Below are 20,869 nucleotides of genomic sequence, written 5' to 3' on the forward strand. Positions count from 1 at the left end.
GCAACTTCACGGTCAATCCGTCACTGTCTGCTGATGTTGATTTTACGAACACGATCAAACCAACATGGCAAGCGGAGCAATAGCAAGTGTTTCAGGCTAATGAACAAATGGTTCCGAATTATGAATGAAAATCTTGTTCTGCATATTTGCGTGGCCTTCAAAGCCTGCAGTGAACATAAGCTGTGTTTACATGTGGATGAGAATTGGAAGGACATGTTACTGCTTATAGGAATGTGGGATAGGAGAGCCAAAAAATGTCCCAAAGTGTCCTGCTAGTAATTACCACTAAGAGACAGATGTGAGCATTTTTTCCACTTGGCAGCTCATCCTCATAGTAAATCTGATACGGCACGACATTAACCTCCAACCGAGGGGCAGCTCGGTAGCCAGTAAGAAGAGGCAGCAGCTATACAGGACAGCTGTGACTGCCTGTAATAAATCGAAGTGAGGGGTAGCTAAAGAAGGTCGTTCAGCTCTCTGTGTATAAACACCACAGAGGATCAGAAAAGAGCAAGTCACTTGACGGAGCTAAATTGTAACTGCCAGAAAGTTTCCTCACCTGTGCAGTGTTAGTGAAGACTCCATCTGACACGGACACATTGAGCTGATACGCCAGTTTCATGCCTTGTCTCCTCTTGTTAGATAGACGTAGCACCCCTGTATCTGGCTCCATCAAAAATGTCATTTTCTCGTTCCCTGAGAGAACACTGTACCTGGAGGCGCAAAAGAGTACAATGTTGTGCATGATGCATAAAGTAATCCTCAGAAAAAGCAGGAATTACAAGCGTTTACTTGGTTTGTGAAGAAAGGAAATGATGAAAAATAGGGGATAAAAAAATTTACTTCTAAATCGAAACACAAAAACTACACCTGGTAAACATTGTTATTTCTTACATATATTAAAAGTTTGCTCCAAAGTTCAGCGATGTCAAACTTTATCCATCCGCTGTTAGACAACATAACAGAGCAAACACCCAATCTTAAACTGTGTAGACTGTTTTTCTTACCTCAGCCTGCGAGCGTCACAGATGTCGGCATCGGACGCCTGAACACAAGTCACAAAGTGTCCTCTCGGAGCGAGCTCACTGACAAAGGCCTCATACACCGCTTGGCTGAAATTAGGTGGGTTGTCGTTTGTGTCGGTTACAGTCACAGTGACACTAACATCACTGCTAAGGGCAGGGTCTCCACTGTCTGTCGCCCTCACAATGAAGTTGTAGCGCTGGATGAGCTCATAGTCAAGCAGACGTGCCGTGAATACCAGCCCGCTGTTGGTGTCGATGCTGAAGTAGTCGGTGCTGTTGTAGATGTCAGATAGGATCTGGTAGCTCACCATAGCGTTTTTGTCTGAGTCTTGGTCCTGTGCGAACACCTACAGGGAGAATAACATTACATTTTGTACTATCTGATACATTATTCAAGATAAAGTCAAATTTGTTTAGCCTGGCATGCTGTAAAGCGACAAGACCATCACTGAGGCTGGAAGGAAAAAGTAAATAAAGTTCTAAGTTTTACTGAAACTCTGGGTACACTGGCTCCTAAAACTGTGTTTAAAAACTGTTCAACATTCAGTATTATGATTCTGCTGCAGTACAACACTTTTTAAATAGCAGGGAACCAGTTTGGAAGATACTCACATTCATATTTGGGGAAAAAGTCTAATATTAAGGCTCATGAAGAGGAGGCACTATTTAGGTTCTAGTCAGATTAACTGTTTTTGCAGTGCAACAAAAATAACAAAATGCAACCATTAACGTATGATTAATGTACGATGATGTTCCTGAAATCCACAACATGCATTTGCAAGATCTGATAGTGAACTAAATGAGTAAGCTCAGTGATGTTTTTTTGTCTTGTGGGAACTCACTGCAAATGGATTCCTTTGTGTAACAGCAACACCTCTTAAAGGTCAAGAGTGTCCACTGGGAAATTTGTCAGGAAATGTCACTCTATCATCATATAAATATACAATTTGACATTGAAATTCCTTCTATAGCACATCCGAGTTAAGCCTTACGTGTAAACATTCATTCAAGTAGGTACACATTGGGCTGACTGGATAACCATATGCATACGCAGGCGCAAACACACACACACACACACACACACACACACACACACACACACACACACACACACACACACACACACACACACACACACACACACACGCACCTGTAACACAGCTGTTCCAATCATGGAGTTCTCGGGCAGCACAGCGGAGTATGAAGTATTCTGAAAGAGTGGCGGGTTGTCATTCACATCCAGCATCACGATGTCCACGTCGACTTCCGACTTTGCTCCAGTCAGTGTATCTGTAGCTTTCACCGTTAAGCGATAGTACTGCGTGGTCTCATAGTCTAACGTGTAAACCACACTGATGATTCCTGTGTCAAAGCCAATGTCAAACTGCAGAGAAGGATCTCCATCTGTGATGGTGAAGATGACACTCTGGCCCTCCGGACTGCTCGCATTGATACAGAGCACAGATGTGGAAACAGGCACATCCTCTTTGACAGTGACACCGTAGAAGGGCTTGTCGAACACCGGCATGGCTTTGTTCACTACGGTAATGGGAAGCTCCACCTCACTGGACAGAGGGGGGAAGCCACCGTCAGTGGCCATGAGGGTCACTGTATACTCTGCAGTGGACAAGTCTGCTTCGAAGGCTCTCTTTAAGCTCAGCTCCCCTGTCACTGGGTTCACCTGTGATTCATTAACAAAGGAAATTGGAACATCAGTGTAATACTTCAAAGTACAAATCAATACATTTTTAAACACAATAAATAATATAGACTTTAAAGAAAATTTAAGCAATATAGATGCAACTCTCACCTGAAAGTTCCTGTGCTGCTCCTTCAGGCTGTAAGTCACTTCTCCATTCAAACCAAAGTCTCGGTCAGTGGCTGAAACCCTAAAAATAGCGGAACCTGGTTCAGCTTCCACCTGCACTACAGCATAGTAGGGGAGGTTGACAAACTCTGGAGTGTTGTCGTTTATGTCCTCCACCTAGACGAAGGCAGTACAGAACACAATAGGGTCGTTGTGAAAACACTCCCAACTGTCATATGACTTGATGTGACAAGCAGGAGTGAATACAGTTATGGAGAACAATGTATCTTGGTCATACTACAAGATTGTAGTCCCCTATGCGCCAAATGATACAGACCCAGCTGTCTTTTCTTCCTAGTTACATCAAAATTGAACTCTCTGGTTAATTAGAAACCTTGTAATCAGCTTTCACTCAAACAAATATGCTCACAGTAATAATACATTTCATCTGTCATATAAACATAAACATATATATATATATATATATACACACACACACACACACAAATACAATTCTGGTGATGACCAACCATAGTACTTTGATAAACTGGCTATAGCAGTTTTTTTTTTCAGTCATCAGATCAACACAAGTTGTTTTAGCACCCTTATCTTTTGGTGTCCCACAACAATTTATTCCACAATGTTTACAACCACTTGGCACCTTGTTACTATTGATGATAGTTTTTTGCTAATGACCTTCAGTTATATTGTACTTGTAGGACTAATAGAAATTATTTTGATGAGAAATGATTTTCATTTAAATGACTTACATGTCTGACCACTGAACCACTTCAAGCAAAATGAAAGCCCTCCATGATTGCCCCTTGATTACTTGCAAATGGGATCAATGTAATTTGGACATTTAAAATATATTAATTTCCTTACATCCATCAGCCTCTAAGGCTGTTATACCTTACAGTGGAAAAGCATAGCAAAATTAAGAAAACTCAAGTAAAGCTGGATATAATTATCTTTACTTTTCTGTGCAGTCATCCACACAAATGTAATACCTGTTTTATCTTTTATATATGACGCGTCCATGAACCATCTCCAAACTGTTCAGAGGGCAGCGGCTCAGCTTTCAAGTAGTCAGAGTTTAAGATCTCGCATCACACCAATTTTATCCTCCATTCACCGGCTTTCACTCCAGACTTGCTTTAAAATTCTGGTGGTGACGTTCAGAGCCTTACGTGGCCTGATATGCCAGTAAATTCCAGTTCTCCCCCCTCCTTACACACTTTGTGCACTCAGGTCTGCTGATCTAAAGCTATTATTCGTCCCGTGGGCCCTTTTGAAAACCCACGGTGACGGTGCCTCTAAACTGTGATATGCCCTTCTCTTTTTGCTGACAATCTCTTCTGTCAAGTGACAACTTCACAAGGCGCCTGAATAAATCTTTTGCTTGAACAAGTGTTTAGTTAACCTCATTTTAACCTAATAACCTTATTTTTATTTTATCCTAATCACAAATGTAATCTTGGTGCAATTAGTTTGGGGCTATTTAAATGTATTGATTGTTGTTGGCATGTGCTAATATATAGTAATCAAAGAAGTATTTGCTGGCTTTTGTTGAAATAACACTGATTTTACGAACTAAAACATCACTAGAAAACTGACATCTGCCTTTCTGTTTGACAGCATTCCATAAAGATCCAATAGTACCACATCTAAAGCACATGAAAGTAAACCAACTGCTTTCATTGAAGAAAAATAAAACAACCTCAGCCCTTTCAGCCTCTGGGTTGCAGTTTGATAATCTCTTCTTGGTCATTGCCTCCATCCAAGAAGTTACGCTGAATTGAATCCCACTCTATTTATGAATCCAGCTTTCAAATAAATATTGATATTTTGCTGGACACAACTTCACATTTAAGTAATTTCCATCCAATATTATAAACAAACACATCCATTTGACCATAACTTTAAGGGCTGCGATAAGATGAAACTATCAATTTCAAAAAAATAAGGATGGCAGTAAAAATGGTCTATCTGAGATTTAGGCCATGCCAGATTTCGACAATCTTATGAAAACTGTAACATACTGTAGTCTCTAAAACAGCAATACTATGTTTGTGACTCTAGAGGTTTCACATTATATACAGTCTTATTACTGCCAGTAGAAAGACATGTACGTTAATAGTTGATTAATTGACAAACTGAGTCAAGAAATGCATGTAAGATTCCAACAAGGCTGCATCTACGAGCATCTTGAACGTGGAGCAGACAAACAGAAAATGCTGACATTTATTGGTACACAGAGGCAATTCTTCCACCCACCTGAACTTGTACTATCACCCTGGCCACCCTCAGTATCTCATCTTCTCTGCTGACCTCCACCACCAGGTCATAACTCTCCCTCTCTTCTCGGTCAAACGGCGCACCGGTGGTGAGCACCACTCCACATGTGGGCCGAATGGTAAAGCGTCCACCGGGGTTCAGCAGAGTGTACTTCAGCGGCTCGTTGAGGCGGTGACCAACTGTGTTTACAACAGTCACCAAAGTGACATTGGGTGCGTTCTCTGGGATGGAGGCAGAGTAGATTGGGAAAGTGAAGAGAAAGCCACTTTCTATGGCTTCTCGGACAAGCACTGTGACCGACGCTACGCTGGAATAACGTCCATCCCGGACCTTAAAAAAAAAAAAAAGAAAAAAAAAGGAGTTATGATGTTTGTGTTGTATCATTCATGACAGATGACCCAGATGTAGCTAATGTAATTAAGACAGGAGTTTTATTATAGCATTAGTCAGATGTTGAATATATAACCTCATGCGTTTCTTGGACATTGGGACATAAAGCTCTGGGTCATAAAGCCCTGTACCATGTAGCTACAATACACAGCGTTAAGACACTGAGTAAATATAAGCTTGGGGTGTGCAGCTCTGCTGCTGACCCAGTGCTCTTACCTCCCTGTGAAAATAATTGTTACATGAGTGAGATGAAGCCAACTGTAAGCTTGTTATCCAAGGCAGTGCCAGAACACAAAGACTAGATTTTAAGGATACAAACCTTACCTTCACATTAAAGCGATAACGGTCTTTACTCAGACTTTGATTTATGACCGTCACAACTCCAGTGTAGCGCTCCACTGCAAAGTACTCCACATTGGTGTCCACTAGAGAGTAAACAAGCTGTGATGGGATAGATTTGTCAGGGTTCAGGTTGGGGTCAGGGGACATGTCAGGGTCGAAGGCCTCAACCCGAAGCACTTCAACTCCAATGTATGTTGGCAGCAGGAGCACCGTCTCATAAGTGTCCTGGAAGAACTTTGGGGGTGAATCATTGATGTTGATCACCTAAGACAGAAAGTGAAGCAGTGAAAGAAGCGGGAGACACTGAGTGAAAATAATGTTTATAATAATAACTACAATAACATGAGGGTCAAAGTGAGTCAGAAATGATTTATGAAGCTGTGAAAGCTGAATCATAGGTTTGTCATTTGCTCACTTTTATAAGCACTTCTGCTGGACTGTCTGCAGTTCGAGGAGGCTGGCCGCTGTCTCGGACGTGAACTCGGAACAGGAACTCGGAGAAAGTTTCAAAGTCTAGATTCGCTATCGTTCTGAAATTTTGGAAGCATTTACACGCCATTACATATTAGTTGATAAGCAGGCGCATATGATCAGATGTGCTGTTGCCTACCGAATCGACCCTGTCCCGGAGTCCACATTGAAAAACATGCGCGCTGTCTCATCTATGATCTGGAACACCAACAGGGCATTGTGATGGCGGTCTTTATCAGTTGCCTGGATGACCAAAGGGTTGCCATCCTCTCCAAAGACCACACTGTTGACCGTAGCTGCTTCACTAACTGCACCCACGTACCTGATGGGGAGAAAAGACATCGTTGATCTACGATTATAACTTATTGACAGCAAACGCAACTGGCACAGAATGTTATTGATCTCATATTCTTCTGCTGTAAGTTTGACCAGCATTGGTACCTGATTTGCTGGAATACAGGCGGGTTGTCGTTAATATCACCCACTTGGACAATGACAGTGGTGCTGGTCTCCACTCCAGCCATACTCAGGGCATGCACCACCAGAAAGTAGGATGTTGTTTGCTGCCAAAACAAAGAAACCAATGCTTCTAAGTGCTGTAAAACATAATGTGCAGAGACTACTGTAAAAAAGAAAAAGAGATCTGACAAATGCATTTTATTTATCACTAAACTGCATACCAAGTGTGATACTAAGGACCAATATTAAGGCATTTTTCTGAAACTTGATTAATTCGTTTCTATGTGTTTTAATCGATTTAGACAATCTGAGTATGTGATTTCATGCAAACAAACTTAATGTTAAATATTGTGAAATTGGAGAAAGAGCTCAGTTAAAGGTCTGTTTGGTCCAAACACTGCATGCTTTAGTCCAAATGTGTGTTTGGGTCAATGCCATGGTATACAATAAATTTAGGACACAACATAGGCCTCCAGAGAACTATGTAAATATTTTCAGTTCCTGAATATGAGGTATACTCTGTATTAATCGTATCAATGTGTGATTTTTCTCATAATCACAGAGTCTGGTAAATTAGCAAATATAGAAAGGGTAAAAATAATACTAATTTAAAAAAAGTATTGAACACAAAGCTTGAAATTCAAATGTTTTAGTAAACAATTATTGGAATAAATATATTTATGAAATGTTGACAAAATAAAAATGCAAGACGAGAAAAGTTTCTACTTTCAAATCCGTCATCCATCAACAAATGCTATTTATTTGTTATGCATCAGCTGTCAAAAAAAATGTATTCTTTCTTTTGAAACCACAGGATATCTGGTATTCAGCCAAAAGTCACTACTTGGTGTGAGGCAGTCAGCAGCGTGAATGTGAGTGAAATGTTAATTGCAAGAGTGTAGTTCTTAATGCGTGAGGGGTAACAGCTCTGCTTTACTCAGAATTAAAGATATTTGTTTGACCTTTTCAGTCTGCTGGTGAAGTAGCATTAATCGCAATGCATGATGATAGATTTTATCCCCACCCAGTGGTAAAAAGCAGAGGAAGGGAAAACCCACCTCTGACCTCCAGCAAATAGCTCACACTTAACTATGGCAAATGTTACAAACATACACACTTAAACCATTAAACAAACCTCAAAGTCGAGCAGTTTACGTGTCATGATGACACCGGTGTGATGGTTGATGAAGAAGCAGTGCTCCTCGTTGCCTCTGGTAATATCATAAATAAGGGCAGAGCGGCTGAGAGCACTAACGGTTGTCACATGTGTTCCAATCTTGCTGTCCTCCATTATCTGAAATGAGGGGAAAAAATGACACCATAGAGAAAGATTTGAGGCACTTCAGTGAGTTATGCCCTCAGATTTTAATTTAAGATATTTATCGCCTGCACATCTGTCAAGAAGTTAACCATCCATCTTTGTCTGCCCCCTTCAAGCATGTCTTTATTGCTGCTCTCTCCCTAAAGACAGACTTGAAGGTGGTCGCGAGCCCGCCCTCCCATGTATCCAATCATTTAGTCAGTAGTCACTCTCCTCACCTCAGCTTGATACTCCTTCTGAGAGAATTTGGGCTTAGAGAAGTCAGAGAGCACCAAGGATATCCGAACTGAAGCTGTGGCCATTAGTGGAGGAAATCCGCTGTCTGATACGCGCACGGTGAGGGTGTAAAATCCAACCAAGGTGGGGTCCAGGTCCTTGGCAATGAAGATAAGGCCTGTTGCATTATCAATGCTAAATACGCCACCGCTGTTTCCTGAAAGTGCAAAAATGTTATCAGCACTCGAAGTCAATATCCCTTATCTTTTGCATATAACAAACACCCACACAATGAACATTCTAATATATTTCAGCACCACACCTGCTTCCATTGTGTAGGTGAGTTGCCCATTAATGCCATTGTCTTTGTCTAACGCTGTCACTTTCAGCACAGAAGTGCCCGCAGGAGAAATTTCATAAGCTATAGCGTCATATATGGTGCTCGTGAAGTAGGGGATGTTATCGTTGGAGTCCTCCACTGCCACCAGGATACGAGCCAGGTCACGATTAAATGGAAACTCCTGATCCTTGACCTGGGGCAACATCGGGCAAAATGAAAAATGAATATGGATAGAGCTGTAGGAGACATTAAATGAACCAAATCAGCTAAAATTAAGTAAGGCAGACACAGTTGCCAAGAGGAAGATCATTTAGTAAAGAGCACAGGGACACACACATGCACACACACACACACACACACACACACACACACACACACACACACACACACACACACACACACACACACACACACACACACACACACACACACACACACACACACACACACACACACACCACACACACACACACACACACACACACACACACACACACACACGAGTGCCCATAAAGATCCACAGAGACTGCAAGCGCACACAGAGAAACTGAGTTCTCCCCCCTCTCACCATGATAGTGAGGATGTGCTGTGTTCTGGCCTCATAGTCCAGTCTGTCAGCAGTGTAGACAACTCCAGTGCCAGGGTTGACCCTGAACAGTCTCATGCTGGCCGGGTCTACACTGCCGTAGATGGAGAAGCTCAAGCGGGCACGTTCATCCATGTCTGTGGCTCTGACCCGCAGCAGCTCCATGTCGACGGGCACATCCTCAGAGACACTGACATCATATGCTGGCTGCGAGAAAACTGGAGGGTTGTCATTGCTGTCCTGTATTCGGATAAACACCTGAGCGACAAACATACAGATTAGGAAAGCTGCAAAGTCAGCAAGAAAAAGTCCAAACAAAAGCTGTACACGGTACAATCTCCCTTGACATTGGGGATCGAGTACATAATTATTTTCTGTGACTGATGTAGTGCAGAAGGAAAACTCCCACATGAATTTTTTATTTGCTCGATGAGGATACCAATAAAACACTATTCATGCTTATGATACTCTCTAAGCTAGATAGTTTGTTGTTCAAGAGGAATACAAGCAGTTTTAGTATTTATACAAATACTTGACCTTTATATTCACACAGTAATCCCCATAATCCACTACTATCAAGGGGGATTCCTCACAAGAAAGACCTACTCGGCCAGCCAAGACAAGAGGTGCACGGGGAATGTAAGAGACAGAGCAACAAAAAGCAGATTTCATAGTCAGCAAGAGATAATTTCAGAAAAAAAGGAGTTCAAGCGTAGGAAGGAACACTGAGTGTAGACAGCTCCCCGAGGAAAGAACTAACAATAATTTAATTTGATGCGGGTCTTGAGTGTATAAGAGACAGTGCCAGTGCATAACAAATCAAAACTCTGTGTACCTGCGCTGTGGCAAAGTTGGTCCCATCTGTCACTTGTATCGTCATGTTGTACACAGATTGCGCCTCTGCATCCAGGGGCTTGGCCACAACTAGAGTCCCCACCCCCACTTGAAGGTCAAACTGCATGTCAAAGCTCCCTGGAATCGTGCACACACATACACACAGACCCGTCGGTCATTTAGTATTCACAAAGCGTGCTAAACTCAGGTGCTCTAAGTTATTACTGTGTAATTGTTTTGGCCAGGTGCCTCCGTCTGGAGCTGGAGGGTCTGTGAAATAAAATGAACTGAAATGCAATGCGATGTAGCACTGGGGCCCACTTGGCAGCCTGAGAGCTGTTAACAGCCACACAAACATCTGTCTTATCACTCCAAAACACAACCCATCTCAGAGATCAAAAACCTGCAGCGGGGTCTTTTCCACAGGCGGTGAGTGTACAGTTTAGTTTAGAGGCTTAATGTTTGATTAAAGTGAGGGAGCGGATTGATATGTGTTAGGTATTCAGTGCCATCCTCCGTCTCATTCCAGCTTCTCTCTCGAGATACTTGGGAGCTTGAGCTCCCCTCAGCATATGAATACTGATTGGGCATTTTTCACAGGAGCACTGATGCGTGTTGAGTGGGAGCAAACCACAGGGACTCACACTTTTTTGTTTTCTTTTTTTTTTTTTTATGATGAGGCCAGTCAATATTACACTACACGGGAACAATCTCATAGCTTTAGAGGAAGAAAAAAAAAATCACAATATGTGGTCTCATAAAAAAAATACTCTCTTCCTGATTCTTGTCTGATTGTCACTTTTGGAGGGGGTTGTTCGTGGATCACATTTTTGTAGCCTCAGCATTTTACAGAAAACCACAGATATAAATATATTTAACTGGAATGGCTGTACTGATCATACTTTTAATTATACTCTGTCTGGTCATAAATCAAAAACTGTGACAGGCCTGATTTACTACTTAGCACAAGTATGATGAGGAGATTTGGCTCAATTGTAGTGCTATTGACCACTCTCAATGAGTTGGACCCCCTCAATTATTTGTGTCATATTTTGTACCAGCATGCACAGTCATTGTCATCGCCAAAAACACAAGATATGTATACTATGCATTGTAAAACTGATGTTGAGAACAAATTATTCAACTTCTAATCAAGTATATATTTCGTTTTTTACTGTCATGAATGTGAACAAGTTGCACTTGGAATAATGTTTTCAGCTGCTTCGGAGAAGTTAATGTTGTCATTAACTTTATAGGTGAACTCATTAACCATGTTGTTTATGTACCCATCCAATAGTTATGAACATCATCAACATTCTGAGGAGGAGGCATCTCACAAAAGTGATGGGCTAAACAATGTGCTAAAACTTTGAGCAGCTTTCTAAAATCAAAGAGTCTGCAAGTCTGTGTGATGACAGTGATAGCTTTCATTATTCTCAGCATTTGCTATTACTGAACTAGAAATTATCACCGCTTAAAGTGTTATCTGAAATGTTTAACTGTTGCCTTAATATCAAAACAAAATCCGATGTTTTTCGAAAATGTGCTTTCATCCACAAAATGTCTCTCAGAAGTTGGAACATTACAGTTGCAGGCAGACTGTATCACAGTCCATCCGTGTTTAGTTTGTACAGCATTGTAGCTTAACTAATGACATAAACCTCTGCTGCCTGGGCAGAGATAACAAACCAGCGCTGTTTGTGCGGAGCTACAGTATGTGAGAATCCTTTTGCAAACTCAGATCAATCAATACTGCCTCTGGCTAAACAAGGTCACGGCACTATGTGCTACATTTCCTGAATTTCCTGAACTTCCCTAAACCAGGGGCAATTGAGGAAAGGGCGTAAATAAAATGATCTCGGAGCAGACCTGTGTCAAGTGAACAGTTCCTTCCACACGCGTTCTGTGGGATGTAGAACATTTCTCTGGCGAGACGTCCGCCTTAATGAGAGAATAAAAGAGAGAGAGAAAAAACCCCAAAAGAAATGATCCATATTTATTAAGTTAAGATGTTCCTCTGATCAAAGGTCTGAGTCATCTATATACCGCTCTACAGAGTTGACCCCTTGACTTTCTTCACATTTTGGTGTGTCATTACATAATGTAAATGGACTTTTCATCAGAACACATTTGCACAGTGTGGATGAATAGTTGAGAAAGTCCAGTTCTTCAAGTTTCAAAGAAAGGATAACTATCCCTATACTTTTTACTTTATGTGAAGAAAATATATGAAATAATAATCCCCTTGTCCTGTACAATTTTTCTGCTGACATCAGCTGTAAAGGTGAAAAAGGACAAAATCTGCGGTTCATTTTTTTTTTTTTTAACATCTGTCTGCATGACTCGTGTTTCTAAAAAAGACTCAACCTACATTCCTATGAAGCTTCCTTCAAACATATTAATAAAACTGATGAGCAGTAATTAATCTTGAGCTCATCACTAATTATGCTGTCAAAGAAAATTCAATTTTTTCAGTTTGTGAAAACCTCCCACAACCTGTAGTTTACTCAAAACTGACAAAGTGTAACCAACATTAAACAATCAATAACAATTCCAGTGCCTGGACAGACACATTTCATGATGTTAAAAGCAGTTAATTCATCCTTGAAGGAAAATTCTAATTAATGTGTCCACCTCCTACATCAAGTGTGCATAAATTGAATGATATATTTATTCACATACAGCTTATACATATTTCCATAATCCTTCATATGCACTGACCTGTGTCATGTTAGTATGATAAATAATTCTTACCGATGATATTGAACCAGACAGGTGTGCTTGACTGGCTGACAGCCACAACTCCCACAGGCTGAGCGACCACGGCGGTCTCTGAAATTGAGAAGTTGTAGTACCTCTGAGTAAACACTAAGGGCAGTGGGGAAGGGACAGGTTTACGAATCCATTCCACGTGGAGTTTGACGATTGACCATAATGGGGGATCGCCGTTGTCCTCTGCTTTTATCTGAGAGAGAGCAAGAGAGAGAAAGAGAGCGAGAGAGAGAGAGAGAGAAAGAACAACACTGAGAAACAAGACACTAACCTGATACATCCAGGAGCCCGCATGGCTGAAGAAGGATTTATCACTTACGGCTTGATCTAGTGTTAGTATGTATGTATTCATGCTGAGCAAACATTGTGGTATTAGAATTCCACTCCTTCCACTTCACAGATTGTGAGGATCAATCCTGATCTCCTCTACACTAACACTGCACCTATGGCACATCGGCTACAGCTACACTTCGGTTGCAGTAACCCAACTGAAAGCACATTTTTCCAACCTCAAAATGTCATACCAACAGTTACTCTATAAATTCAATGATGTTTGATTTTTCTGTTTGTACTAATGAAAACCAAAATCCGTAAGTCAAAAGTACAATATTTGCCTGGAGACAAATGTTATGTTACAAACAAGAAAACGCAATTAGAGAGGAGTAGATTGGTGTGTTCGTTGTCCATGTAATTGGAGGATGCTGCTTTTGCAATTCAACTATATGAGCTCTTTTTCACGCAACTAAACTAAAAACTAACAAGCAAATGGATCTGAGGCTGCATGGGCGGTGCCATTGGATAAGTGTGAAAAATGAAGCGAGTGTAGTGCATTTGTAACAGGCGTGTGAGAAGAATTGCATTCAAAAACTTCAATTTGTGCTCATGTTTGGGGTAAAAGTTTGCGGGAGGGAAACATGAGCCTTGTCTGGTGCCAAAACACAAATGCAGCGGGCCACCCAATGCATGTAAACATAACTGTGGCATTCCTCTCCTCCCACATTGGCACAACGGAATTTATTGGCCATGAGAAAATGTGCAACCTCAATTATCTGGGCCTGTGCCTGCCAAAAAAGAGCAACGGAAAAATGACTGCAATAGAAGGAATCGAAAATGCAGCACTAAGGAACATCTCTCGAATAAAAGATCACAGTCTTTTTCCAAGTAAGCTCATTTGTAGTTTCTAATTCAGACAGCAAACTGACATGTTTGCTATGTTGCTAATGAGTGTTTGATATGATATTATGAGACAAGTCTGGATCAAGCAGCATCAACAAACATGCAAATTTCTCCACATGCGAGATAAATAAAGGGATATCTTATCTTATCTTATCTTATCTTATCTAGAAATGACCTCCATTGAAACACAGTACATGCATGTTCATATGAAACTCACAGTGAGGGTGTCATAGCTGCCCGCTGTCACCATTTTCTTTGATGACACCATAGCGGTCCTGGGATCAATGCTGAACTTTTCATCCTCGTTACCATCTATAATGCTGTAGGTGATATTGCCGTTGGCTGCAAAGTCACGGTCATAAGCAAAGACGCGGTAGACAGGTTCACCGCGTTTGTTACGGTCTCGTTCGGGCAGGCTGATGCGGTAGGTGACCTCTGGGAATGTGGGCATGTTGTCGTTTTCATCCTCGATGTGAACTATGACCCACACAGTGGACTGGCGGGTCGTCACAGGGCCGTCTATTACTGTCACCTTGGGAAAACATACAAGCACATGTGCACACACACAAAACTGTAGGTAATAGCAGTTGACTATTGCAGAGGCCGTGTGCAGGAGAAAACATGACATGCTAACCTATTAGCAGAGTGTCCGGGATATTATCAGTGCATGCATACATGTATTGACACCCTAAGTGTTGCTCGCGCTCTAAGCCTGCCACAGTGAAAAGCAAGGCCACGTGGGGCTGAGCTCACGGGAAATCTCTTTGTATTATCGATCCCCTGGAGGCAGAGGCAGAGGTCTCATCGCTGATCAATTGGATCAGATAAGGCTGAACATCATTGCTGCCAGCCCGACTGCTCTCTAGACTATTAATTACACATAGGCAGCACCGGCTGGCAGGCAGAGCAGTGGGTGGCCTTCATGGACTGGCATTCCTATTTAAATCACAGGACAGAACGATGTAATGACAAAGACTTCTCTACCCCTAATTTCAAACTCCTACTGGACATGAATAGTCAACATCAGTGACGGCTCTAAGTGTGTTCACACACCCTTTTCTGCTTTTGTCTTGTCATAAGCTTGGCTCTTGTAAAGTCCTGGAGTTAAACAAAACAGCACAAGTCCCTACAAGTCAATTGGCAATTCAAAAGTACAATACAATACAAAACAAAAAGGCCGGGCTGCAATGCTGTGGGTCAACTGCAGGTTATTTGATTCCATTTTGCAGAAATGCAAAGTGCTTTTAGATCCAACAGCATTTAATAAGTTGTTCTAAAAGACTGAGGAAATAGAAGTTTGCTCATGTCTCTAAAGTCAAGAATATGTGATTATCAGGTTCATCTGCATGCAGAGCGGAGGGAGCAACAGAAATGGTAATCACAAAGCTATCTGTATGCCCAGTGTCTGCACTTCAAATGCTGGGCAGAGCATCTCCTCTCCTCCCTGTTCCCATCCTGAGTGGAGAAGATAACCAATGATGAATGATTACATTTAGAAAATCCTAAACCCGGGCCCCAAAACTACACCCATTCATCACAGTTTATGGAGCCTTGAGGGCCTGCCAGGGTTGTCCTCCACCATGTCTTTGTTAATAGCGGGCTGTAGCAGGTGGCAAGGCTGGATAAATTCTAATATTGTGAACCTATGAACACTGTCCAGGTTTTACTGTACCTCTAAAAAGTGCTCTGCTTGTTGCTCCCTGTCCAGTTTCCTTGCAGTTGTTGTGATCAGACCTAAAAATGATAAAAGAGCCACTTTAGATAATAAACACAAATGAATTGATGCTACAGTCGTAGCGTCTTTTAAAATGTGTTTGATTGGAACATTTAGCAGGAAAACAACATGCAAACTTGAAGATCTGCTTTAATGATGAGCAAGTGCATACATATTCACGTATTGTTCCAAAAAAACTAAACAAAAAAAAAACAGTCTGCAGTCCTGGCAGAGGCAATCGCATTTGGCAAACATTCATATGGTACAATTTAGCTGAGGGTCAGACACTTGGCCAGCATGTCGCCAGATCAGAGGGAAATGAACTATGCTAGCTATTAATACATTTTTGATTGGACAAGGGTAATCAGTTGAAGTTTAGATGGTTTGACAAACTCCAGCGAGCTTCCCTGAAAATCGGAGAGAATGACAGCTCCATTTGCCACTGTCACTTTTTGTTTTCCCTTTTGATTTCCGTGTTTTCTCATTGTGTCATTTGCTTGCGATCTCACTGTCACCGCACAGCTACAAAAGCCCGTCTCGCCCACACACAGTCGAGCTCTTCGACTTTTGAGGACATTGAACTGGTTTCCATTAATTTTCCAGAAGATATGGCCTGAGGGAAATCCTAAATGTTAGTTATAAACTTAAACAATTACTCTAATTTAATCGAAACCAAAGCTTGACAAAAGTATAAATTTTAAAATGTAATGGAAATATCAAGAGTGTGTTTTGTATGAAGAAAGATGGCAATCCCCCACAGTGTGGAAATGTAAACAGAATAATGATTTTATAACACTGGGGGGACTGTTTCTAATAATATTTGCGAGTTTTAGTCAGCAACAGTTTTCAAGTTAAACAAATCGCATGCTCCTGTGTTGCTATTCTCATCAGCAGATAAAAGAAAAAAAATCAGAAAGCATTAATCCAAATTCTGAGCCCATTATGATGCTGGAAGTCAACTTCAGTTTTGTAGAATTGTTGCTGACACTTGCACTGTGTTCAACAAAACATCAGAGTTAAATGAGGGTGTCTCATAAACCAGTCAAGGAAATAAATGTCTTGATTCGGTACAAACACACGAAGAAGGAAAAAAAAAACATGTTTTTTGGCTTGTATCAGACACCAGAACATCTGTTATTTGCAGCAGCATTAACATTCACAGCAGACACCGACAATCAGGAGATAATCACACATGCACACGCTGCTAAAGACATCGCTATACACACAGGCACATGTGCAAATTAACTGCATGCAGTGTGAAATTATGTCTGTGCGGATGTTAATGTGGAGTGATTACAGTAAATGTGCTTGATCTTAAATTGCAGTGGCCAATTGTTTCTGTGTACTGAAGCGTCACAATGATATAAGTAATACTTTTACTGCTTAAATACTGTGCAGTCGACGCTAAAATCACAGTGCACACATTCACTCGCTCATACATTCCCGCGCTAGCGCATATCACAGTGTCACCTTGAGCTTGTTACGCAGGCTAACTTCAATTAAGCAAATTAGAAGTAAATCTCGAGCAGCGGTCACAAGCTGTAGGAGAGAGACCAAAGAGAGAGGGGGGTGGGGGGTGGGGCTTGTTCAGCAGATCACACAGTGAGTAACAACGCTGATAAAAATCGATGATCTACAGGCTCAGAGCACATCTGCAGTGGGAAAATACTCCACTTTAATTGGACATGAGGAAAAATGTATGGTACGGTCCAGTGGCCTGCAGGTGATATTATACTAACACACGTTAATAGCTTTGTTCTTAGCCACACATGTTCATTTTTATTTCCTAAATGATGCAAAAACAAAAAACCTGAAAAATGAGATCACAAATATTACTCCTTTTAATCACATTCCATTTGAACTGTCGGACTCCTTCTCAGAGAAATACCCCAGGTATCAGTCGAGATTTTGTATGACCAACTACTATTCACTCACCTTGAAATTTAAAGCGCCATTTGATTCATTACAAATTCTTGGATTTTCAGAGCATCAATTCCTTTTAGATTATTAATTGGAATCAAAGCGTCCCAAAAAAATATCTCAATAATGGACTTTTTCCTCTGATTAGAAACCATACTTTTTTTTTTTCATAAATCCATTCATCATCTATAGCGACATGTTCAATTCAGGGTTGCAGGGTGCAGATACAACCTCGACAGGGCAAAGATAGAGACACAATCTCTTTCTCTCTCACAAACACACACACACACACACACACACACACACACACACACACACACACACACACACACACACACACACACACACACACACACACCCTTATTGTGTTACCTCTGGTGAAAAACTAACTGCCATTGCCACAAGGTCTATGACAGCATAGCATCAAGAATTTACCCCAATATTGGAAACGCCAATGTGTTTAACCACTTCAGTAGCATTTAGATGGAAAACATCTACTCATCTAACATACCCACTTAACCCAACTTAAATTGGCAGGGAGCTGAAGCTGATCCCGGTTGACATTGGGTTAGAAGCAGAGTACACACTGAAACCTATAAGCAGTTAAGAGTCAGAAATGAGCTTAGCGTGCATGCCTTTTGATTGTGGGAGGCGGATCGAGATGCTGGGATGTTTGTTCTTGCTCTGAGGCAAAAATTATGAATCCTCTCACCACCATGCACTGTTTCATTGATAGATGTATTATCTTTCAACAGCTGTGCAGCTGATATTCATTGTGCACAGTGTAGATTGTATGATTGCCTTGGTGGTTGGAGAGACTGGTATTTTTTCTTTCTTACTTCTATTTCTCTCTCATGACATATATGTTGGTACAAATATGTAATATCATTGAATTATGCTAGAAAGCTCGAAGCCACTGTTGATCCAAAAAGGTACAAGTGTCCCTGCACAACAAAACCAATCCAATAAAAAAAAAGGTCACATTGTCATGACTGCATTCAGCAAACATGCGTGCTTACCCAAGAAGAGCACCATCTCACACCCTGTGTCAACACTTATCTGTTGTGTTTTCTTCCCCAAAGGAGGCACACTTCGTCTCTCACACAGCCACAAACCAACAGACAGCACTGTAAGCTGTCACAGCACATTTACACACTTTGCACTCAGTCAAAGTTCTGCTTCAATACATTTTGGGAATTGTTGTGGTACCTCAAACCCATCACGCTGACACTTTGAGAGTGAACCTGAAAAATGAACGAACCCGAACCTAGTTTTTGAAAAACAATTTGAAACTTGAGGAAGTTTTTTTTCTTTTTTTTTTTTTCTCATTCTCTGAGCAGACTAACACTCACTTTGTGGAAACAAATCAATCCACTGGATTCTTTTTAACCACCTATCCAAAATAATCTCTCATGTATAGGACTGGGTACACACTGAGGATTCATACTGAGCACATCTCCCATTCTTGCATGTTTGCCAGACTAACAAAGTGACGCCATCAGTGAAATAATTTAAATTACGGTATGATGTATTTAAATTCATACTGTGTGACTGTGCCCCTAAAGAAACATAGGTCAATGTTGTTTATGGAGCTTTGGTTAGTTGGGGAGGGATGGGGGCACAGTGAAGTATTACCCCAGAGAGAAAAGACTTCTTGAAACCAATTGCTGAGTATTGTCGTAAAAGATCATTTATCACTGCTTGAACAATATCATGATCAATATGAGCTCTCTTGCATAAAATTAATGACTAACAGATAACAAAATACTCTGGGTCCTTGACAGAGAAAAACAGCAGGGCTCAGATGGCTAAAAACTCTCCCCTGAGGTACACACACGCAGGCATCACAGACGTGGAATCCCCCCCCCCCCCCCCCCCCCCCCCCCCCCCCCCCCCACACACACACACACAGAAAGGGAAATTATTTTTATACTACTGTGTGTTGTCGTCATCTTCATTGAATCATTACCGGAGAACTTCCATTCCTAACACAATGCTGAAACCAATTAATGAATTGATTCAACAGCAACACAAAGTCTCTCGATCAGCCTCCCTTTGTCCCACACAGACGCACACGCACAGATACAGAATGTGTGTTCTAATCGGCAGCAACAGAAATGGATATAATTTTGCATCAGCATTAGCAAACGGTGTGCTTGATGAATGCGTTGTGAACAAGCTCACCGAGCCATTATGACAGGTAAGATAAGATATGCGAGACAATCCCTGCGTGTTGGATTCGGTTTACATATTCATGAGTATGCGTATGAGGACCAGAATGGCTGTATTGGAATCAATATTTGCCTTCTCACCATGGTTTAGTCCAGCCTGCTTCCCTGCAGAGTGTCAATAATACAGCCATAATGCACAAAAGTGTATTCAAAGAGAAGAAGAGGATGATAAACAGAAAATATTTCCCTTTGATTTGAACAGAGACAGCGTGCAGCAGCATAGCATCAGGACATTTCTGTTATCATGACTGACATGCTGCATGTTGCATATAGGCCATCGGTTTTTAATCATTATATTGACATTACTTCGAATCACAGCACTGGTCCCTGTAACAATTGAAATGCTCATATTTGCCTTTTGTTGTTTATTGAAAGACTCATAACGTAATCTAGGGCAGAGACAGCAAAGACTTCACAATATTTTTCTTACTCTGGGTTTGAATAAAACATTTCACCTCTTCAATAATTCTTTAATGGTAACTTCAAGCGGGGCTTGTTCTGCAAATGCATAGGGACATCCCTAGACTTCAAACCTTGCAGTCAAAACTGAAACACACCACATTTTTTTTCTCATTCTCTCACAATGTCTGTATTTTACTGAGGTATCTTGTGGTTACGTTTCTTTTTGGTTCCCAATGTGGCTATTTTGTCAGTATCACCAAATTATTAAGTGAATTATCAGGAGGACTTTTTTTTTATCTATTCATATTAAACTAAGGCTGTGAGGAGTAAGGGATCAAAGCAGACTTTGACAGGGATGATATCTTTTTACATAGAAGATTCAGAGTTTATTATGAAAGTCAGACTTGGTGCTGTAAGATGGTATTCAGCTCAAAAGCTCCAGCTGCAAATCCATGTTTTGTGAGACTATTAAAAGTATACAAGATATATGCATGTGCGTAACTGAAATTAACATAATTTAATGAAAATTTGCAGTTGTACACATTTTTTTAGGAGTCAAAAAAAT

General features: G+C 41.1%; 1 protein-coding gene across 1 annotated transcript in view; it reads right to left on the reverse strand.

Moving 5' to 3' along the window:
* fat3b (FAT atypical cadherin 3b) overlaps window positions 1-20,869 on the reverse strand; it is a gene marked incomplete at its 5' end in the record, with an annotated part of 68,098 nt that overhangs the window by 35,067 nt on the left and 12,162 nt on the right. The window contains 18 exons of the mRNA XM_080483681.1: window positions 560-713; window positions 1,008-1,372; window positions 2,176-2,706; window positions 2,836-3,009; window positions 5,110-5,460; window positions 5,845-6,126; window positions 6,278-6,392; window positions 6,473-6,655; window positions 6,775-6,896; window positions 7,928-8,086; window positions 8,332-8,546; window positions 8,652-8,862; window positions 9,238-9,513; window positions 10,091-10,227; window positions 11,959-12,030; window positions 12,844-13,054; window positions 14,255-14,569; window positions 15,710-15,771. Coding sequence (XP_080339807.1) covers window positions 560-713; window positions 1,008-1,372; window positions 2,176-2,706; window positions 2,836-3,009; window positions 5,110-5,460; window positions 5,845-6,126; window positions 6,278-6,392; window positions 6,473-6,655; window positions 6,775-6,896; window positions 7,928-8,086; window positions 8,332-8,546; window positions 8,652-8,862; window positions 9,238-9,513; window positions 10,091-10,227; window positions 11,959-12,030; window positions 12,844-13,054; window positions 14,255-14,569; window positions 15,710-15,771 — 3,935 coding nt within the window. The remainder of the gene's footprint in view (window positions 1-559; window positions 714-1,007; window positions 1,373-2,175; window positions 2,707-2,835; window positions 3,010-5,109; window positions 5,461-5,844; window positions 6,127-6,277; window positions 6,393-6,472; window positions 6,656-6,774; window positions 6,897-7,927; window positions 8,087-8,331; window positions 8,547-8,651; window positions 8,863-9,237; window positions 9,514-10,090; window positions 10,228-11,958; window positions 12,031-12,843; window positions 13,055-14,254; window positions 14,570-15,709; window positions 15,772-20,869) is intronic.

Source organism: Lipophrys pholis (genome assembly GCF_963383615.2).
Source record: "Lipophrys pholis genome assembly, chromosome: 16".
Lineage (NCBI taxonomy): Eukaryota > Metazoa > Chordata > Actinopteri > Blenniiformes > Blenniidae > Lipophrys > Lipophrys pholis.